At 38.4% G+C, this 19,691-nt stretch overlaps 1 protein-coding gene across 9 annotated transcripts in view; it reads right to left on the reverse strand.

Moving 5' to 3' along the window:
• The window catches only part of SPATA6 (spermatogenesis associated 6), a 52,388-nt gene that overhangs the window by 16,409 nt on the left and 16,288 nt on the right, over positions 1–19,691 (reverse strand). For all 9 annotated transcript variants that reach the window (XR_003992614.1, XR_003992613.1, XR_003992615.1 and 6 more), the window contains exons 7-11: positions 17,374–17,652; positions 15,634–15,721; positions 14,112–14,152; positions 12,260–12,435; positions 2,394–2,493 (exon numbers count right to left, since the gene is read on the reverse strand). Coding sequence is in view for 6 of the 9 variants with exons in the window: in XM_030494651.1 (XP_030350511.1) it covers positions 2,394–2,493; positions 12,260–12,435; positions 14,112–14,152; positions 15,634–15,721; positions 17,374–17,652 (684 nt within the window). In the remaining 3 variants the exon portion in view is untranslated. The remainder of the gene's footprint in view (positions 1–2,393; positions 2,494–12,259; positions 12,436–14,111; positions 14,153–15,633; positions 15,722–17,373; positions 17,653–19,691) is intronic.

Genomic DNA, 19,691 nt, shown 5'->3' on the forward strand with positions numbered 1-19,691 from the left:
TGGCTGACGATAAACTGAACATGAGCCGGCTTCAGTGTGCGCTTGCAGCCCAGAAAGCCAACTGTATCCTGGGCTGCATCAGAAGAAGCGTGACCAGCAGGTCAAAGGAGGTGATCCTGCCCCTCTACTCTGCTCTCATGAGACCTCACTTGGAGTATTGTGTACAGTTCTGGTGTCCTCAACATAAGAAGGACACGGAGCTGTTGGAGCAAGTCCAGAGGAGGGCCACGAGGATGATCAGGGGGATGGAGCACATCCTGTTATGAAGACAGGCTGAGAAAGTTGGAGCTGTTCAGCCTGGAGAAGAGAAGCTGCATGGAGACCTCCTAGTAGTCGTCCAGTATTTGAAGGAAGCCTACAAGGATGCTGGGGAGGGACTCTTCATCAGGGACTGTAGTGATAGGACAAGGGGTAATGGGTTCAAACTTAAACAGGGGAAGTTCAGGTTAGATATAAGGAAGAAGTTCTTTACTGTGAGAGTGGTGAGGCCCTGGAATGCATTGCCCAAGGAAGTTGTGAATGCTCCGTCCCTGGCAGTGTTCAAGGCCAGGCTGGATGGAGTCTTGGGTGATATGGTTTAGTGCGAGGTGTCCCTGCCCATGGCAGGGGGGTTGGAACTAGATGATCTTAAGGTCCTTTCCAACCCTAACTATTCTATGATTCTATGATATTATGTAAGTAAATAGGAAGAAAATGATGGAATTCTCCTTTACCCATTATTGTACTTAATAGTCTTTATGACTGGAGAGACCATGTAACCACCCATCCAGCTCTCCTAACAAAATAGAAATATCTTTTACTGTAAAGTCATTGTCTACTGCTCAGGGAAAGCAGTCAAGGACCACTGGAGATAGATCAGGCTGTGCAAACTTTCATTACATGTAGATGCTAGACTGTCATGAAATCCAATTTGTTATCTTAACTTCATTGAAACATCAGAGAAGCATTTGACATTATTTGTACCTATTCTGGAGTAGCAGACACAGAAAAGTGTGATGGGCATCTTCTATTTGAGAGGCAGCAGCTCACAAAATCATAATGTTGGTATACAAACCCAGGGAGGTACAGCATGAACTAAATCAAACAGTCTTAGCATGCATGAGAGAAGGTTTTCTTGAGTTTAAAGCAAAAAGCACAACAACTAAGCTGAAAATGAAGATTGAACAGAAAAGAGAAAATAGTCGGATTAAGAGAGCACGCAGGCAACACAAGGAACTGCCCAGGATGGCTGAATTTGGGGAAATAGATAGATAGATAAATAAACTGAGACTTCAGAGCTAAGACAGATGTTTTTCAGCACATCTTGAACCAGTGGCTTGAGACAACATCCTCCACTCTGCCATGGGTTTACTGTAGTCAGTGGAGTCACTGCATCCCAGCCAGCACAGCTCATGTGCCAGTGTGTTATGCCTGCTGTTCCTGTGCTGAAGTGTGAGGTGATGGGGCAGAGCACTCACACTTCTCACTGATACAGTAAACTACATCAGAGAGGGAAGATGGACAGATGGGGACAGTAGTAACTTAAAATTACAGGACCATTCAAAAGCAGATTCCTATCAACACTCCTTTTTTCCCCTTAAGAGGGAAAACTGAAGCAAAAAAGATGTCTTTCTCCACTTTGAGAGACTCGTGTATCTTCTAACCTATCAATAACATTTGTGTGTTAAGACTGTCAGACAAAAATAGTAATTTCATCAGAGCTCCTAATCTTAATCTTACCTACCTCTCATCCTTACATCCTTTTATCTTACCTTTCTTCTACCTCACCTCACACTTAAGACCCTGAGTTCTTTGCAGATGAACATCCCTGTTATTCAGTTTATACAATGCTTTGGGATTGTGCTGGGCCACAACTGGGCTTCTCAAAATCGCAAAAGCAAAAATTTTTATCTGTCTAAAACTACACTTCAAAATTCCATCAGTCTCAAGGACAAAATATTCTGATCCCAGGCATAATCTCATTAGATAAAGAGCTCTGTTCACCGAAAGCCAGGTAATTAAGGGGAAAAAAGCACACATCTGAAGAATAATATTAGCTCTACAAACAGCTGGATACAAGCAGCTGCTGATGTGCAGCTGCACAACACGTTAAGCCTTGATGTTCTACAGATCTGTAACATATTTTTTGCTTAAATTGGAAGTGGAGAACCAGATATATATATAAAAAAAGTATTTGTTCTCAATAACCCATGAAAGAGTTACCTATAGCAGCTACACATAAGCAGGCTACTCAAATCAGTGTGAAACAGTTCAGCTTAGGTACTGAATCCATATTTCTACAATCAAGGCTGCCTCAAAAGGACAATATTATAATAAATCCAGGACTGTAGGCACAGTTCTCTTCCTCAGCCATCTTGGAGAAAAGAAAGGATTTAGTCTGCAGTCAAACTTACAAATATTAGGCGCTGTCTAGCACTGTGTGTCCTTAAAATATTTTTCACTCTCGTGTGGATCTCCTCTCCATTTGCTGGTAAAGGCCAACCAGAGCTAAATCTGGAAAAGAAAAAACAAAGGGAAGAAATATTTTCTTGTTGGAAAGCTCAAACATGCTTTTGACTCAGGTTTGTTTGTCGGTTTTGTTCTTGTTTTGTTTTAAATTATGAAGCACGCATGATTTCCTTCTATTTGGAACATACACAATGGTTAGGTTTGATTCTTTTGCTCCTCTGGGGTACAAGTAAAGAACCATTTCAAAGCAGTAACAATACGAACAGAAGATGTGGAACAGAAAATGTTGATGATTTTGTAACTTCAGTAATATTTCTGTAATGTTTGCATTGTCTCTACGGGATAGAAAAGCTATACAGTTATTCCATTCTCAGTGATCAGGTTTTATTTTCCTCTTTTTAAAGGAAGTATTATACACATGAAATTCTTTTTACTGGAATAAATCAACAGGAAGATAGCCCCAATGAGTGCAAACTGGAAAGTCCATGGAGTAAAAAAATTGCAAATTCACAATCTTTATTTCACAAGATAGAGCTGCATTTTAAGTTGCTTTTTTAAATTAAAACCCAGGTAGCTTGCTTGATATGAGTGACTTACAACTAACAGCTACGTTGGGATTTTATCCTTCTATGTTTTGCAGCACATTTGTTTGCACTTCACTAAAAACCAAAACCCTCATCTGTCTCAGCAAGTTCAGAAGCTGGCTGAAATTATCCTGGGCTGCAACAAAAGAAGCATGACCAGCAGGTCAAAGGAAGCGATTCTGCCCCTCTACTCTGCTCTCGTGAGACCCCATTTGGAGCACTGTGTGCAGTTCTACTGTCCCCGACATAAGAAGGACACGGAGCTGCTGGAGCAAGTCCAGAGGAGGCCACGAGGATGATCAGGGTGCTGGAGCACCTCCCGTATGAAGACAGGCTGAGAAAGTTGGGGCTGTTCAGCCTGGAGTAGAGAAGCTGCATGGAGACCTCAGAGCAGCTTCCAGTATCTGAAGGGGGCCTACAAGGATGCTGGAGAGGGACTCTTCATCAGGGACTGTAGTGATAGGACAAGGGACAATGGGTTAAACAGGGCAGATTTAGATTAGATATTAGGAAAAAGTTCTTCCCTGTGAGAGTGGTGAGGCCCTGGCACAGGGTGCCCAGAGAAGCTGTGGCTGCCTCATCCCTGGCAATGTTCAAGGCCAGGTTGGACAGAGCTCTGAGCAATCTGGCCTAGTGGAAGGTGCTCTTACCCATGGCAGGGAGGTGGAACTAGATGATCTCAAGGTCCTTTCCAACCCAAACCATTCTCGATTCTATAAATTTCATGTCAATAGTTATTTTCAGACTGTTAAGGAAGGCAAATAAGATTTTAAGAATAGGATGATTTACACACCAACCACATGTTAGTTCACTCAAAAATGCACTATTAAAAAAAAGAAAAAGGGGTGGGGGGGAAGATCAACATCAGGAAAAAATTATTGGTGTAAAGTTATGAAATGGTTACTTACACAATCTCATCACAGTGGATAGAAACAGGGCACCAAATCAAGATTGCACATCTTCATTTCAATGTTTCCTAACCTCTGAGAACTTGATTTTGCACCAGGAAAATAAAAACTCATGATGTGGTATCACACTAATACAAATGCAGGTCACCAGGCAAGCTGTGAGCTGGCAAGCCATACCAGTGCAATCTGAGCTGGTGGAACAACAGCCAACAGCAGTACTGGGCTGCCATACTCTGAGTGGATTAGGAGCACAAGAAACAGTGACATGCTTTGATAGCTGGCTTCACAAATTTGATGCAGTGGATAAAACATCATGACTCTGAACCCTGAGATTCTACAGTGGGCTCTGCATGGGTTTGTGAGACTAGGACCGCAAGCCCCTCTGCCCTCTTCCCTCCAGCTTATCACATTCACTGTGTTATCCCCAATCTGATCATGCCTGGCTTAGTTTACCTTCATCGGACTTCCAGAAATTTCAATACAGCTAAAGAACTGTACAGCTCTTTCTAAAAAGGACAAATCAAGTACACATAGAAAGCTTTAGCACAAAACAAGTAACTTGTCAATGTTAAAATTAATGGAAGCAGGATCCCGACAATGGGAAGTGCCAGACTGCCTTGAAGGTTACAGGCAGGGCAGGGAGTTCTTTGCAGTCTTTTGAATCATTCCTTCTATTACCAGGGAGAAACAGAAATGTGAGTAGAAAGTGACCATTTCTCTGCTTTTGAGTAACTTTCTTCTATTTTCTTGTATCTTATCAACTTATTTGGGCTCACTTTTTACTGTTTACCTTTATGAAATAGATCTCTGTTCTAAATAGCCCCAATATTTTTGGACTATTTCTGAGTTTCTGTAAATCAAATTGTCTTTTCCTGAATGCTTCTATTTTCCTTCAAGAAAGGGTACCAAGAAATGACAGAATATTGGAAGGCTGAATCACATATCTATAGGGGGATGTATTCTCCACATTTCTAATGTCATTTAACATTGTTTATTATTGGATCATTAAAGGCAAGAATTTTCACAAAGCTGGTTATAGCAATTGCATTAGCATCCTGAACACTTACAAATAATTTCAAACCCAACAGCATGTATGGTAAATCCATACTGTTCAATTCCTTCGCATACTAGAATCTAACGATCTGTTGCACTAAAAGATCTCACATAACTTTTTCTAAGGGAAAGCAAATGGTTTGTGAATTTCGTTAGGGAAGGAAAGCATTGCCTTTAAAGAAACAGAAGTCTAAGTCCGTTAAGCAGGCAGGAACATCCATTTCCCTAACACAGTCAAACCCAGTTTGATGTACTGCATTATAATGCATGTGCTCTATCACTGGTGGTGGTATGAAAAAAAACCCCATCCTTTTTTTCTTCTTTTTATAAAGAAGAGAGGTAAACGAAAGGGACTGGAGCTGTACTATCATCTTATGACTTCCCATTAGCATTTCCAAACATTTACTAGTATTAAAGAATCTCCAAAATGCATGTTTAAAAATCTGCATCCTAGATGCAGTAAGAGTGAGTCATTTCCCATTTGACAAATAAAAGATAGACCCATGAAGTCATGGCATTTTCTCTCATTTATACAGCAGCTGCTGCTGTTCTTCCAACATCCAGGTTTCTGCCACAGAGAAGTTGGAATAGATTGCCTTTGGGAAATAAATGTTATGAAATTCATATGTAAGATTTCAGATCATTGTTATTAATCTTAAATTTACAAACATCCTTGGAGGTAAATGTATTTACTTCTGGAAAAAAGAAAACCCAGCTTGCTATTGTATTCATTTAGAAAATACGTGGCTATGTCCGCAGAAGAAGAAAAAGATTTAAGTACTTAATTCAAGAACTATTAAATTTCTTTCTCCGGGTGATTTTATGGATCAATCCACTAGTGTGCGCTGCGGTATAAGAAACGTTAGACACTCACACATCCCCCCTTAACTTCATTTATCCCCCCTAAAAAAAGAACAGAAAAGAAAATCAAAACCTGGAGTGTGATTAAAACAGTACCAGCTTCTTTTTAATTAGCTTTTCTAGTATTGTTATTGTCTAATTTAAGTAATAACTATAGAGTCTAATCCACATTTAAAGTCATAATGTTAATATTTACTCCAACCAAAACTCAAGCTAAAATAAAATCATGCCTGAAATGTAACAGCCCTACTCTGAAGTGAAACCTTTTTATGATACTCTAACTCTCCTATTGGAAATATTTTATAAAACAGGCTTTATAGCACAGCTTCTTAAGAGTATAAATAAAGGGATTCCATTTGCCCAAAATCACCAATAACGAGTTTTTAAAATGACTACCTACTTATTTATGTGATTAAGGTGTCACTATCATATTGCAATGTTGAAAGGAAAGTAATTTCATTTCAATGACAGTTTGTCCTGATAAACGAAATAAACTTCTACAGCTGTATTCTTTGTCATACTTTCAATTTTCCCTGGGACTTGCAAACATTCTGCAGTTACATCAGTTTAAATTGTTTATTGATTCCAATAGATTGTATAAACACTTTGGAAATATAGCTCAGTGACCTAGAAAAAGCCAGATCAATCAGACAACTTCTCAAGATTAATTTCAAAGATGTTGTATTGAGTCCGATCAAGGAAACAGAACCATTTTCCTTGTAATGTGACTAAAGGCATTTATTTTCTTTTATGAGATAAGGATTTTTTTTAAGGTCATACAGACAACATCTACCTTGATGAAAAACAAAACCCAAAGAAAACAAACAAACAAAAAAAGAAGCCAAGCAGACAGTCTAGATCTTCTGCTAAAGATTAAAGTTGTTTTCATGTATAATTTTATCCATTAGGATGAAATACTCCATTAGGAATACAAACAGGACACATCCACCCATGTATTGTAGCCAAACAGCAGCTTGCAAACTTGAGAGCTGCAATAAATAGGCATTTTCAAATGTCAGACAATCCAATCATCCTCTTGCACATAGCCAAAATGTTAATATCACATTTCAGCAGGAGATACTAATACATTTCATATAAGTAGAATTAAAGCAGAAGCCTACTGCAGAATATTTGCAAAGCCTACCATGACCCCTTCCCCCACCATTACACCTCCTAGCCTGTGAACGACTCGGTGCATGCGGCCTCCATGAAGAATTCATCAGCTTCAAAGATACAGACTTCATGCTGAGCAAATACACATACAAGGACAAACTATCAGAGGACAGAAATCAATGAAGTCCTGTAGCACCAGATTCTCAATTGGAGAGAACACTACTGTAATTGGGGGGAAGAGGGAGAAAGAACTCTTAAAGCTAACTATAATCTGAAGAAAACACGATCTGCAAGAACTTATACATGAAAGAAGAGAGATTCTCAAGAAAGCCAAATATATTGTATTCTGAAATAGAAGAGAAACCTCACAGATTTTATATCCAAGTAGGCATTTATGCAGTATTCACTGTAAGTGGAGAAGTTGCTTTATTTTCCTTTAAGAGCATGTGAAGTGGTAATTCAGTAAGATGAACTTGGTCCTCAGTGTATACTGGTCTGTATAGAGGCACAATAGAAAGGCTGGGCTACACTTAAGAGTTTTACTGGTCTACTTAGTAAAGGATGCAATTTTGTTTTGCTTTTTCTTAAAATGACTGATGGCTATGAACCTTAGTGTAGATGCAGCACAGAAGTGTTTTAGAGACTGTATTGGTACATACCAGTTCCTGAATTGTAATGAAAATATGCCAACATAAAAATCCTTACATTCTCACAGTATTTGAAGTGGAAGAAGTGGGCTGCTTTCACAATACTACTATGAAGCAGAAACAATTAGACAAGGCCTTAAATCAAAGCACAGAAACCTAAATATTTGGAAGCAGAAGCTGACAGCTTAGCTGTGTACCTCTTCAGTAAGAAATGGGGGGGGGGGAAGAGTAAACATTTCTCATCCTTTCTATCTAGCTCCTCTTTCTTTCACAAGCCCTGTTTACAGTTAGGCCTTCAGGCAGTAGAGATGCATTCAGTGCTGAGGTTTTACATTAGAAAAGGCTTTCTTTTCCCTTCTAAGTTTCATTATCTAGCCCTTAAAACTATGACAGGATGTATCATCCTCATGTAAAAAGTGAAGCTTCTGAGATTTCAAGGAAGGCCAATACCCTAGCTGAGCAGTTGCCCCCCAAAAGGTTGAAGTTACGCTGGTACTAAATCATTAGTATGTCATAAATGGGCTGCACCTCCTTATTCTCTTTGGAAGCTTTTCCATTACTTTCTATCTTCTCTGAATTTATTAATTTATACACAAAACAGCTTTGACAGCAATCGATTTCAAATTTACTTACTGCTGCAGCAAAATCAACCAATGAAGATGACAAATAGTGCAGATGTTGCTCAAAAATATGAATCAAGGCTTAGCTACTGCTCAGTTTTGCAAAATATAGTATGAAATCACTGATCTTCAAGTGCTGATTCCAGAAGTTAACTTAAAGAATGCAAAATAAGTAAACTTCCCCAAGAGGCGAGAGTGATAAACCCAAAAGATTCAAGAACAACCTTACTACCAAAGTAAATTCAAAATAAAATCAGATATAATTACTTTTAAATGGGTAGAAACAGACAGGAAGCCCAGTTGCAGCATCTCCCTATAGCAAGCTTTTTTTCCAAAAAGTTAATTTTTTCAGTGTTCCATTTGTAGTAGAAAGTTGTCAGAACTTACATACTTGCACAGAAGTAAACCTTGTCTTAGGATACGTGCCACACTCTAAAATACTAGGTGAACTACCTGTGTCTGGATTTTGCTCTGCAGCAAAACTAGTACCCAATATCCTGTGGTGACACATTTCATGATCACTGAAGCCAAAGCTTCTGATAACTGGAGTCTTCAAGGACTTCATGTAGGATCTAGTATTTCATTAATATTTAACTATTAGGATCTATCATTATATCTATCATCAGTAATATCTAACTTGATGCTGGTATTTCCCTAGTACTTGGAAAGATATAATATAAAAAGATGGCAGTAAAACAATAGAGGAATATTATAGAAGGGCATCTGATCCAGACAGTTAACCTCTGTCTTACTTCAAAGAGAACTTAGGTTTCTGTTAAATTTTATAGTGGATAAGAGCACATATCAGTAGTGTAACCAGGAGACCATAAAAAAAGACATCGAGCTGCACTTCACTCTGGAAACAAAAGCAAAAGCCTGCCATTTCCAGAGTAAGAAAAAGAATCCTTTGATCCCAAATGCATGAGAAGCAGCTTTGCCTCTCAACATAACAGAAATGGTCAAATACTTCTGTGATTGCTGTAGTCTCTTCAGAAAACGATTTCTTTTGTGCCAGCACATAGCTTAATTCATAGGGCTTCTTGACCTTACAGAATCCATCTCACTATTCCTCCTTTTCTTAAGAAAGCTACTTTGCTGCAGGTTTCAGTGCTGCAAGGAAGGCTTAGCTTGTAAGTCCCCAGGAAAAACCATCTTCTAGGAGAGCATGAGGATGTATACACACTATGAAGGCAAGGACTGGACTTGAATTTTGCTTTCCTGCAGCAGCATTGAGGGAAATATAGTGCTAATGCTCTTTCACAAAGCATACAGGATACTTATCTATCCACAAAAGGATACTTATCTATGCACAAACAATCAGACCATGGGGACAAGTCAACTGCATTGACTCACTGCTGGCCACACATCATGGGCAGGAATTGCAGAGTGTGTATGTACTACTGGTCTGCACAGGAGCTAGAATCAAAATGGGAAGTGGAGTTGTACAGCCACACTCTGCTGAGTGTCAGTTTGCAACACCAGCAAATGTTAGGTGACCTAAATAATGAAAAATGCAAAACTAAAATATGAAAAATAAATATTCAAAACTTTGCTGCCCTGGTTCAGCAGTAAATCTATTTACAGTTCTGCTTTTGGCTCAAACCCAGGGGAAAAGGAGAGAGGACTGTCCTTGTGGTCTCTCTAGCAGGCTCACAGAAAGGGACTGGAAACTGCTAGAAAGGATACGAAAGGGCTCAGAGAACCTTATGCAAGACCCCAGTTTCTGTATCTTGGAAAAGTATGGCAGTGACTTCACAGTTACTCAGCAGTTGGCGCTGGGAAATACTCCCAGGAAGACACACATCCACTTCACACTACTTTTTTAAACAAAATAAAGCGAAAAATAGAACTAAAGGTCGAGGTGGGGAGTCAAGTTCCATCTTCACTGTGGGTTGACTAGCATTAAAAATATAAGCCTGGATATGCTAAGCTCTTTGTGTCTGTAATTCAAAATAAAATTGAGGAAATAAACACCAAATACTGTGAGATAAGACCCTATATTCTTGCAAATACACTAACACTGATGTACTTTCAGTAGTACTGATTTTCTCTGTATTTCTACGATCTGAACAGCAGCGTTTGCATGCATTTCCAAGCACTGACCTCTGCTCCATGTTCGTCATTCCAAGTATAACTCTCAGTATACAGTCAGCTAAAACTGTTATCTCAGCAGCATGAAATAGAGATAAAATTTTTTGAGCCTGTGCCCTTTACCTTCTCATTTTGATTTTTTCCTGATGACAAAAGTGCTTACATCTTTAACATAAAGAGTAACATAAAGAGATGTTACATCTCTAAAAAGCTGAGAACATTTGTCCTAATAACAAGAAAAACCATAATTTCACAAGATCACAAATCTCTTCTGAAAAGAGGCTCATAAAGGGAAACAGCAAGAACATTTAGACAAGTTCAAGATTAAGTGACAGATGACTAAATTACCATGCATGTAACAGCAGCTCACAACATACAAGACTTTTCTGCTATCAATATAAAGGACACTGTCAGCTTTAAATACAATGCATTTTAAAAGTTCCTCTCCTCCCCAAAAGGAGTCCAGCTGCAAAAAGGATTAAAAAAATCCCCATTACAATATCTCTTCCCCAGACATAGGGAACTAATGCACTGACATTATCAAAGAGAGTGGGGAGGTAGACAAGACGACAAAGAAACCTCCTCCAAACCCCGGATACATCCTAATCTCTGTATAACAGTTCTCAGGAAATACTATTACACAGATCAACAAACAAGCAAGTCTTCAAGCAGAAGAAGATGTTAAAACACCAACTTAATCTTTATGAATATTAAAAAGTCAATCCCCACCTGCCATCTGTCATTTTTCTTTTTAGAGAAAAAACCTGAGACAATTTTTCTTTGGCAAAAAAGCATTAGGCTGTGTGTAGGCTTTAAAAGGCACCCTGTGAGCATTGACTAACTGAGGCACCACTGGTAACACAGGTGAAACAGACTGGAACGACTGTGAACTAGCCACTAAAGTACATCTCCAAGTAGGGCCTCAGTAAACACTTCAGCATTTAGGACAGGACATCAGTTTGATCCTCAGCTTCTCCCAATTATTTCATGTATTTGCTTATTCAGGTCCAGCTTTGTATATAGATTTTCTGCTCCCAGAAAGCCACCTAGTAACTTGCTAAACTGAATGTACAGTAGAAGCATTGTGCACCAAATGCACTCAGCAGGAAGTAGGGAATAGTCGCCTTGAAGGACTGGAGGACTTAAGCAAGAAAAAATCTGTTGCTTTTTGACATTTCTTCTCACTCTCATGAGACTTTGAAGCTTGTGAGACTTGCCCAGAATACTAACCCAGGGATTGAAATCCACTGAACTAAGGGATATTGGAAACTCTCCACCCCAACTCCACTGGGGTCAGTGGAGACTAGTAAGAAAACTGATTTAAATATAGCAATTAATATACACACAACTCCTGCAGAGACCCACACTTCAACTCAAACAAAACAAAATCTTAAGCTGTCAATAAATCAGAAAGATTAGAATATAATACATTTACTAGATTAAAGCTAGCCCAAGCATGTTATGCACGCTACTCATGCATCTGACTACAGCATAGCCACAAGTATGTGCTTACAAACACTAAAAGTCAGAAGGAAAAAAGGTTTCCAGTTACCTCCCATAAAGCCTATTTGACATGTATCTATGGTCACGTTCCTGAGATTCTACTTGTCTCTGAAACAAAGATTAAGTATTCTGTTTTTGACGGACATTAGCAGCCTGAAATCTGGGGCTTCATTATTTCAGAGAAGGTTAGCAGCAGAGATGTCAAAGATCCTTTTTATTGCCATATTATTACGATTGTATTCATTAAGCAGAGAGGGGATGGCAAATACAGCACCTGAAGAAAAGCCAAACAACACAGTTGTTGGGGAAAGATTTTTTCGGTCTCTTCAGCCTGCGTACCTCCAAACATGCAAACTACAGTCATGCAAGCACTGTTATCATCTGCTCATGTTAATAATTCCAGAATTGCACAAACAAACCCAGGACATTACCTTTCCCTTAGAGAAGATCGATTTAGCACAGAACTTAGAGAATGCTTCTGAAGTGCTGGAGACGCCGAATGCTCTAATGAACCAGCAGAATGGGACCGTCTGTTGGCTGGACCTGAGATCATATCCTCATTGCAAACATCAGAGCTGCCAAAGTATTTTCCATGAGGAGATTTTGCCTGTAAAAAAACCCCACAAACCTTGCTAAAATTTATTATACCAAGATGTACACATTTCATGTTTCTGTTTTTCAAACCAAAAGGCTAAAGGTTGCACATACATGCAGGAATATCTGCGGGCTACAGAAAGAACAAGGAACCTCATTTCATAGAAAGAGGATTTTGCTGGTATCTTACACACCATCTTATGGCAAAGTCCACTGTAACAGCCCTTTTATCACCTCATCTGATTGCACAGTTTAAAGGCTTACCCTTCCCAGAAGTCTCACAGATTCAGAATGATGCCTGAGAGTTTAAAGAACACGAATCTTAGACCTCTCCTCAGCCTGACACCCCTTGTTCTTAGACTTTTTGTTCTCTCATGATTTGATGTTCCTCAAGGGAAAACTCAGGCCCATCTACTCATCTTCTACTCACTCTTCACTACACTAGTTAGTCCTATTACGGTTCCACTTAACATGAAACATTCCACTCAAATGTTTCTGTGGGTTACCACCTTTTACTCGGCATGGGGACTTCTACAGGAGCTGTTTCCCAGATCTGAGGAAAACAAACAAAACCCACAACAAAACCAGACCAACAGAAATCAGGTTATTCATAAGTTCTTTCCAGGCCGCTGGGTTTTCTTCCCTCAGCTTTGGGAAACAGCTCCTTTTAAACAAAGCTATATTATATTTCTGGCAAAAAAGAGATACATTCTCTTCAGCCCTAATTTTGTGAGAATCAGAAGTGATTACTGGCATCAAGAACATGATGAATTAACCTGCATAAAATCTACTGCTTCTAAAATCTACTTTCCCACTGGGGAGAGAGCAGAGGGACGGGAGAGACGACATGACCTTAAAATAGCCATCTTAAAAAAAAAAACCAAAAGCAAAAATACATATTTAGCACATTTAGTAAAAATACCCTGTTTTCTTTACAGTGTCTCATTTACAGCCATGGAACAAACCAGAAGCGGCACAATATATTGGACTTACATGGTAGGCAAAACTGCAATCCTTGGTAATAAAAGCTTAGAATCTGACAAAAGTGCACTTAATAGATAGCAAGGTTTATCCTTATAATTCCCCTTCTTTCCTCCTCCCTGTTATAATCAGTTTTCCCAGCCATTAGGAAATCCAAGAGGGCATATATAATTAAATGTCTAAACCCATGATTCCTACAGTACTTCAGGAAGACAGGCAAAAACAACTACATGAGGACGGAAAGAATAAAAAACAGCAAAACCAAAGGAACCCTGACATCATTCTTCAGATCCATTTAACACACAAAGCAGCTAAAATGAAGGATGTGAAATAACAGAACAGTGACTTCCCAGTTGCACAAGTGCTACCCTTCTATACAATTCTAGACTGAAGTTTGCTCTCAGAACAACTGGGAAGGCAAATGTCAACTGCCTTTAAAAGCTCTTCTATAGCCTTGCCACAAGCCTTAATGCCAAGGAGAAGAAAGGCCTACACCTACAAGCACAAATATAGAGTGTTAAGTTTCATTTTTCTATTTGTAAATAATCTGTCAGCAGGCTTAAACTGGGTTAGATCAGATTTAACATGTCCCTTTTCTTGCTTTTGATACTACAGTAGATAAAGTTTCAAAAATACCCGTGCAAGACAATCCTCACTCAGAGCTTCCCAAAAACCAATGTGTAAACAGCAGTATTTCAGAGTACTCACTTTGGCTTGCTTAGGTCTGTAGCTGCCAAGAACAGAAGAATCTGGAGAAAGAAAAAAGGTGCATCCCAGAAGAAGTTAAAAAAATAATCCAAATGTCCTAAATTTTATGAAATCTACAAAATAGCTTACCTCTCCTCCCAAATAGTACTAAAGTGATTTATTTTTATGATTTATTATTATTATACATTCTGAAATTATAAACAGTCTCAGACTATTTCAGGAGATCACCTTCTTTAGGTGAAAACAACTACCACATGTAATGGAATATAATGTTTATAATAATTAATTGGTGTAAGCAGTGTCATAGCTTTTGTTAAGCTATTAATTACCTAAATCAATGTAAAATCAGGCGCCACCATTCCCAAAAACTCTCATGTACATTATACTACTTTACTAATCTTCTCTGGACAAGCTTCCTTATGACCACTTTTCCCTCCTCTTATCATCTCTTAACTTCATCTCTCACCACTGATGCACAAACATGAGTATGAAGCTCAATGAAACATATGTCAGGTCAATATGGGGTTAGGATGTTTCACCAATGTCAATACAAGACTCATCCCTGCAAGACTGACATTAAGTTATATCTGCTTTCTTGATTGTTTCTGTCAGTCTGAACTGAACAACCCTCACATTGTGACCCAAGCTCAAAGAGGTACTTCTATGCTGTACAGCAATGTAAACACACCCCTCTACAAGCTACGTGCATGAAAGCCAAAAGGACTAAACTGTACTGTTAGTATTAAGGTTTTTAATCCTAGGAATCTGTTTTGTTCAGAAGTTACAGTTAAGCCTCAAGACACAAGCAGGTAACCAGTGAATCCTCTGGAGGTAGACTCAGTGTTACTACAAAGAACAAATGTAAAATAACAAATTCATAATAATTTGCTACATAACAATTTATAATTAGTGAGGAGGCACAATAAGAATGAGGCAAAGCACACATAATGAACAAATACTGATGAGACGTGAAATCCTCACATTGCCAGACATATGCAATAAAATCAAGTTATAGGGTACTTCCTTAAATTTCTGGTCCCACACCGTTTATTAAACCCTCACTTACTGACACCAATGAATGATGAAGCAGATAGTGGAGCACATCCTGGATGCTCATTAATAATGGTAAGCCACTGATCCACTACTCACAAATACTGCTGAAATAAATATGCATTTTTGAAGCAAAAGAGCCCTTAAACTTCAAAATGATCAATACTCCAAGCTTGATCAACACACCTACAGGCTGAGGTGCAGATTTGCTGCACTATCCAACTCATCAAAACAAGTGGAGTGAAAGAGAGTCCTCGCCTGGGCTTTGCTATTTTCTACTCCTACTTTCATACCATATAGAACTATGTTTCAAGTTTCATGAAGTAAAGTATTCAAAACTACCTTTCGCAGCAGTAGCTTATGCAGTATTCTTCCTATTCCTAGGAAGAAAGAACAGCTTTTTCTCTGTTATAGACCGACATTTCTGCAGAAAACAAAAGCATTAATGAGACATACAGTAGAAAATACTGACCATAGTCTACCTTGGTCCAGGCTTCTGCTGCACTTTCTCGTGTGTGACAACAGGTATGAAGTTTAGCACCAGGACTTGGCTGTTCAACCTGAAGCAAAGATACTGTTAAAATGATCAGTATCAGATATACAAATTCCTATTTTTTTTCTTTTTGTTCATAAGATCACATCTAGTCCTGTCTGAAATATTTTATTTTTCTTTAAATACTATTTGAAACTAATTTTACTATACTTTGCTTACATTATGAGTATTTATTAACATTACTGAGCATAAACGGAAACAGGGTTAGGAAGGTCTAGAAAGCTCTGAATATCATATTGTTCAAAGAAAAAAAAATGCAGATAGTTTCTCCTTCATCTATCATGTCTGCAGTTTTTGAACCAATTCTTGTATCTCATACTTATTCCAAACAGTTCAGATGTCACATAGAGAGATCTGAATCTCTTCCTAATTAAAAAAGTTACATTTCACACAATCTAATTTTAATCTTCATTTAAAACAAAATCTCCAGGCCAAGAGAGTCCTCAGCAGTAAAGCTGCCCTTAAAAGAGCATTCTCAGTCTAGAAAGGCCATGAAAGTCAGGATATGGTACGTTAAGAGAAAAGCTTTTTCCTTTTTTTTACAAATACAACCAAGCAATTGAATCAATAATCAGTGTTTAAAGATGCTCTAATTAAACTAAACTTCACCTATAGCTCAAAAACCTGAAGAATTGATTAAAAGGAGATAAAAGAAAAATATCTGAGAGAGAGAGAAACAGTATGTTAATGAATGATTAGTGGTTTATTAAGGCTAATCTGAATTTCTCAAGGTACTCATATGTAGAATAAAACTTGGAAAAGAGTTCTGAAATTTGACAAGATATTATTAATTCATTTGTACATAAACTAGAAAAATATTAAATAAAGTGAGAAGGAAACTAATTAAACACTAAATTCTCACTGGCTGCGACAAGTTTCCAGAATTGTAGGCAAATCAAAATGTCATAGCACAGAGTCAGAACAATCCCATTTCTGCCCCTACACATTCAAAGTAGTTTTCTAAAAATAAAGGATCGTTGCAATTATACGAAATATTAAAAGGGGAAAAAAATAAATATGAGAATATCATCCTCCAAGAGGCTGGGAAATCTGCCCCCTTCATATTAAAGCACTTAAACACAGTTTCTTTAAGTAAGTAGCTAATTCCAGAACAATTTTTCACGTATGGTTAACAAAGTCCTTATGCGGGTGCTAAAGTCACGTCGATTATGAACCAAAGTGTTAGTGTTATGAGTCAAAGTGTTAGAGATGTAGCTCTGAGCAAAGGAAGTGTTTCAAAGATCACAGGATGCCAACATAAAAAAAGTTGAAAGAGAGGAAGTGCAAGTGTTCAGAATGTGACTAGACACTCTTTCTTTAAAGTCTTATTCAGGAATTTTTAATACCAATATCAATTACTTCCAAGCTGAATTTATACACCTATTATCCTGTCTAGTGCGCTAGAAGAAAAGAAATGGAGCCTTGGAGAATTTAACCAAGATATTCATGAAAGAATTTGATCTTTGTCTGTTACTAACGCGGATAAAAGAAATTTTATTTTAGTTAATTTTACATTTAAATCACTATGTGACAGACTGTTAAGGAGAGAAAAATTATTCATCTAAACTAAGAGCTGAATGAAATTTTGGAGCTATATTTAGTGAAAGAACAATATTTGATCTGAGCTTAAGCTGGAAACACTTTGGAGAGAATACAAACCCGTCTAACTACAAATGGAGGTTTATCGGTATCTCTTCTGAATTCATAAGGACCAAGTTTTAAATGGGCCAGTCGTTGCCTGGCTTCTTGTGATAGCTCACACATTCGTCTTTTTGTGTATGGAGATGGTGAACGTGATTTAGAAGCTATTGTAGGCTGCTCGTAGCTCTTTGTTGCTAAGATGTGCCTGTTTTTCTCAGGTGAAAGAGTATTTTTCTTTGGCAACTTTGTTTGCAATTTTCCATTTGGGGTTGAGTGATGTACCAAATTCAAATCACCCTAAAGTGAAAAAGAGAAATTATCTGCTTTGACAGCATGTGGAACAAAGATCACTGAAAATAATGTAAACAGGGAACTAATAATTTTAGCAGAAATAGATGCTATGTCAGCTGAAGTTCCCCTCATAAAACTATCATCAAACAGCAATTTAAAAAGCAACAACATATTTATCATTTTCTCTGTAACCAAAAAGAGGTTAAACCACACATTACTAGATGTTAGTTAAGGTAGAGTGTCTGATACTCACCCAATTAGCTTTCTCACACAGTTAGTGTACAGAGACTGTAAAAAATTAAATTGAATTTTGTCACAAGTTCATTTCACACAAACTTTACCTGGATTGGATATACACAGATTTGAAGCACTTTTCTCATCTGTTTAAACGCTTTTTTAACCTTTTAGAACACTTGCCCTTTAAAATAAAATACATGAATTAAACTAGAAGCCTGTTTAATATTTTAATTTATGTGCATTTAGAGTTGCCTAAAGCCTTACAAGAAGTCTCAGTGAATTCTCTGAAATTGTTATTTTCTTGGATCATAGTGAAGTTACTAGTTCTTTAAGGAAAGGAGTTATAATCAAGAAGCTATGTTTAGTAAAAAACAACCAAACAAAAACCACCCTCCCTAAAAAACTCCCAACAAAAATGTCTGAAGAGCATCTTCCAAAGATCTTCTCAAATTGTGTGAATGCTTCTGCAAAAGAAGAGGCAAAGCAGCTGTTTGTTTGTACAGCTGGCACTTGACACCCACAATACAGATTTTGAAGCTAAAACTTACAAAAATCCCACTATTATCCAATATTGCCTTAAAAGTCTATCTCTGAGTTGGCATTGATTTTAAAACACTTACATACAACAGAAACAAGCACTGTGGAGGAACATCCAACCTCACCACCTCCCTTCCCACAACCAGCAAAGCCTATCTAGGAATCAGGGCTGACATCCCTTCCAAGTAACTATTAACTTCTTCAGTGACTGATTTCATATTCTGGGAAACTGTTTCCAACACTGAAGTTTTGTTGGAAACACATTATCATTGCTTTGTAAACCCTGGCATTAAATGAGCAATCAATTACTCTACAAGCTTTATAGGTCAAGGCACTCTAGATTCTGCAACTCTTACCAGGCTACTTAGTCAGCAGCATTTTAACTTTGAATACGACAGTACGGATATAATTAGACTTTTTGTTCAAATGTGGCCCAAATTCACAGGTTATAAAAGATTAAAAATAATCATATAGCAAAACTCTTCTTCCTGTTAGAAAGACTTCTTCAAGCTTGAGGAAATTGACATTAGTCTTAAATCTGAATGTTGCACAAACTACTTCAGTTCTGAAGAACTCAGAAATGAAATGTCCAGCTTGCCTTCAAGCCTTTCTCTCTACATAGAATCATGGAATGGTTAGGGTTGGAAAGGACCTTAAGATCATCTAGTTCCACATCCTGCCATAGGCAGGGACACCTCACACCAGACCATGTCGTCCGTGGCTCTGTCCAAACTGGCCTTGAACACTGCCAGGGATGGAGCATTTACCACTTCCTTGAGCAACCTGTTCCAGTGCCTCACCACCTTCACAGTAAAGAACTTCTTCCTTATATCTAACCTGAACTTCCCCTGTTTAAGTTTGAAGCCATTACCCCTTGTCCTACCACTACAGTCCTTAATGAAGAGTCCCTCCCCAGCATCCTTGTAGGCCCCCTTCAGATACTGGAAGGTTACTATGAGGTCTCCACGCAGCTTCTCTTCTCCAAGCTGAACAGCCCCAACTTCCTCAGCCTGTCTTCGTACAAGAGGTGCTCCATCCCCCTGATCATCCTCGTGGCCTCCTCTGGACTTGCTCCAACAGCTCCATGTCCTTCTTATGTTGGGGACACCAGAACTGTACACAATACACCAAGTGAGGTCTCACAAGAGCAGAGTAGAGGGGCAGGATCACCTCCTTTGACCTGCTGGTCACACTTCTTTTGATGCAGCCCAGGATACGGTTGGCTTTCTGGGCTGTGAGCGCACACTGCCGGCTCATGTTCAGTTTATCGT

This window comes from Strigops habroptila, chromosome 8, assembly GCF_004027225.2.
Source record: "Strigops habroptila isolate Jane chromosome 8, bStrHab1.2.pri, whole genome shotgun sequence".
NCBI lineage: Eukaryota > Metazoa > Chordata > Aves > Psittaciformes > Psittacidae > Strigops > Strigops habroptila.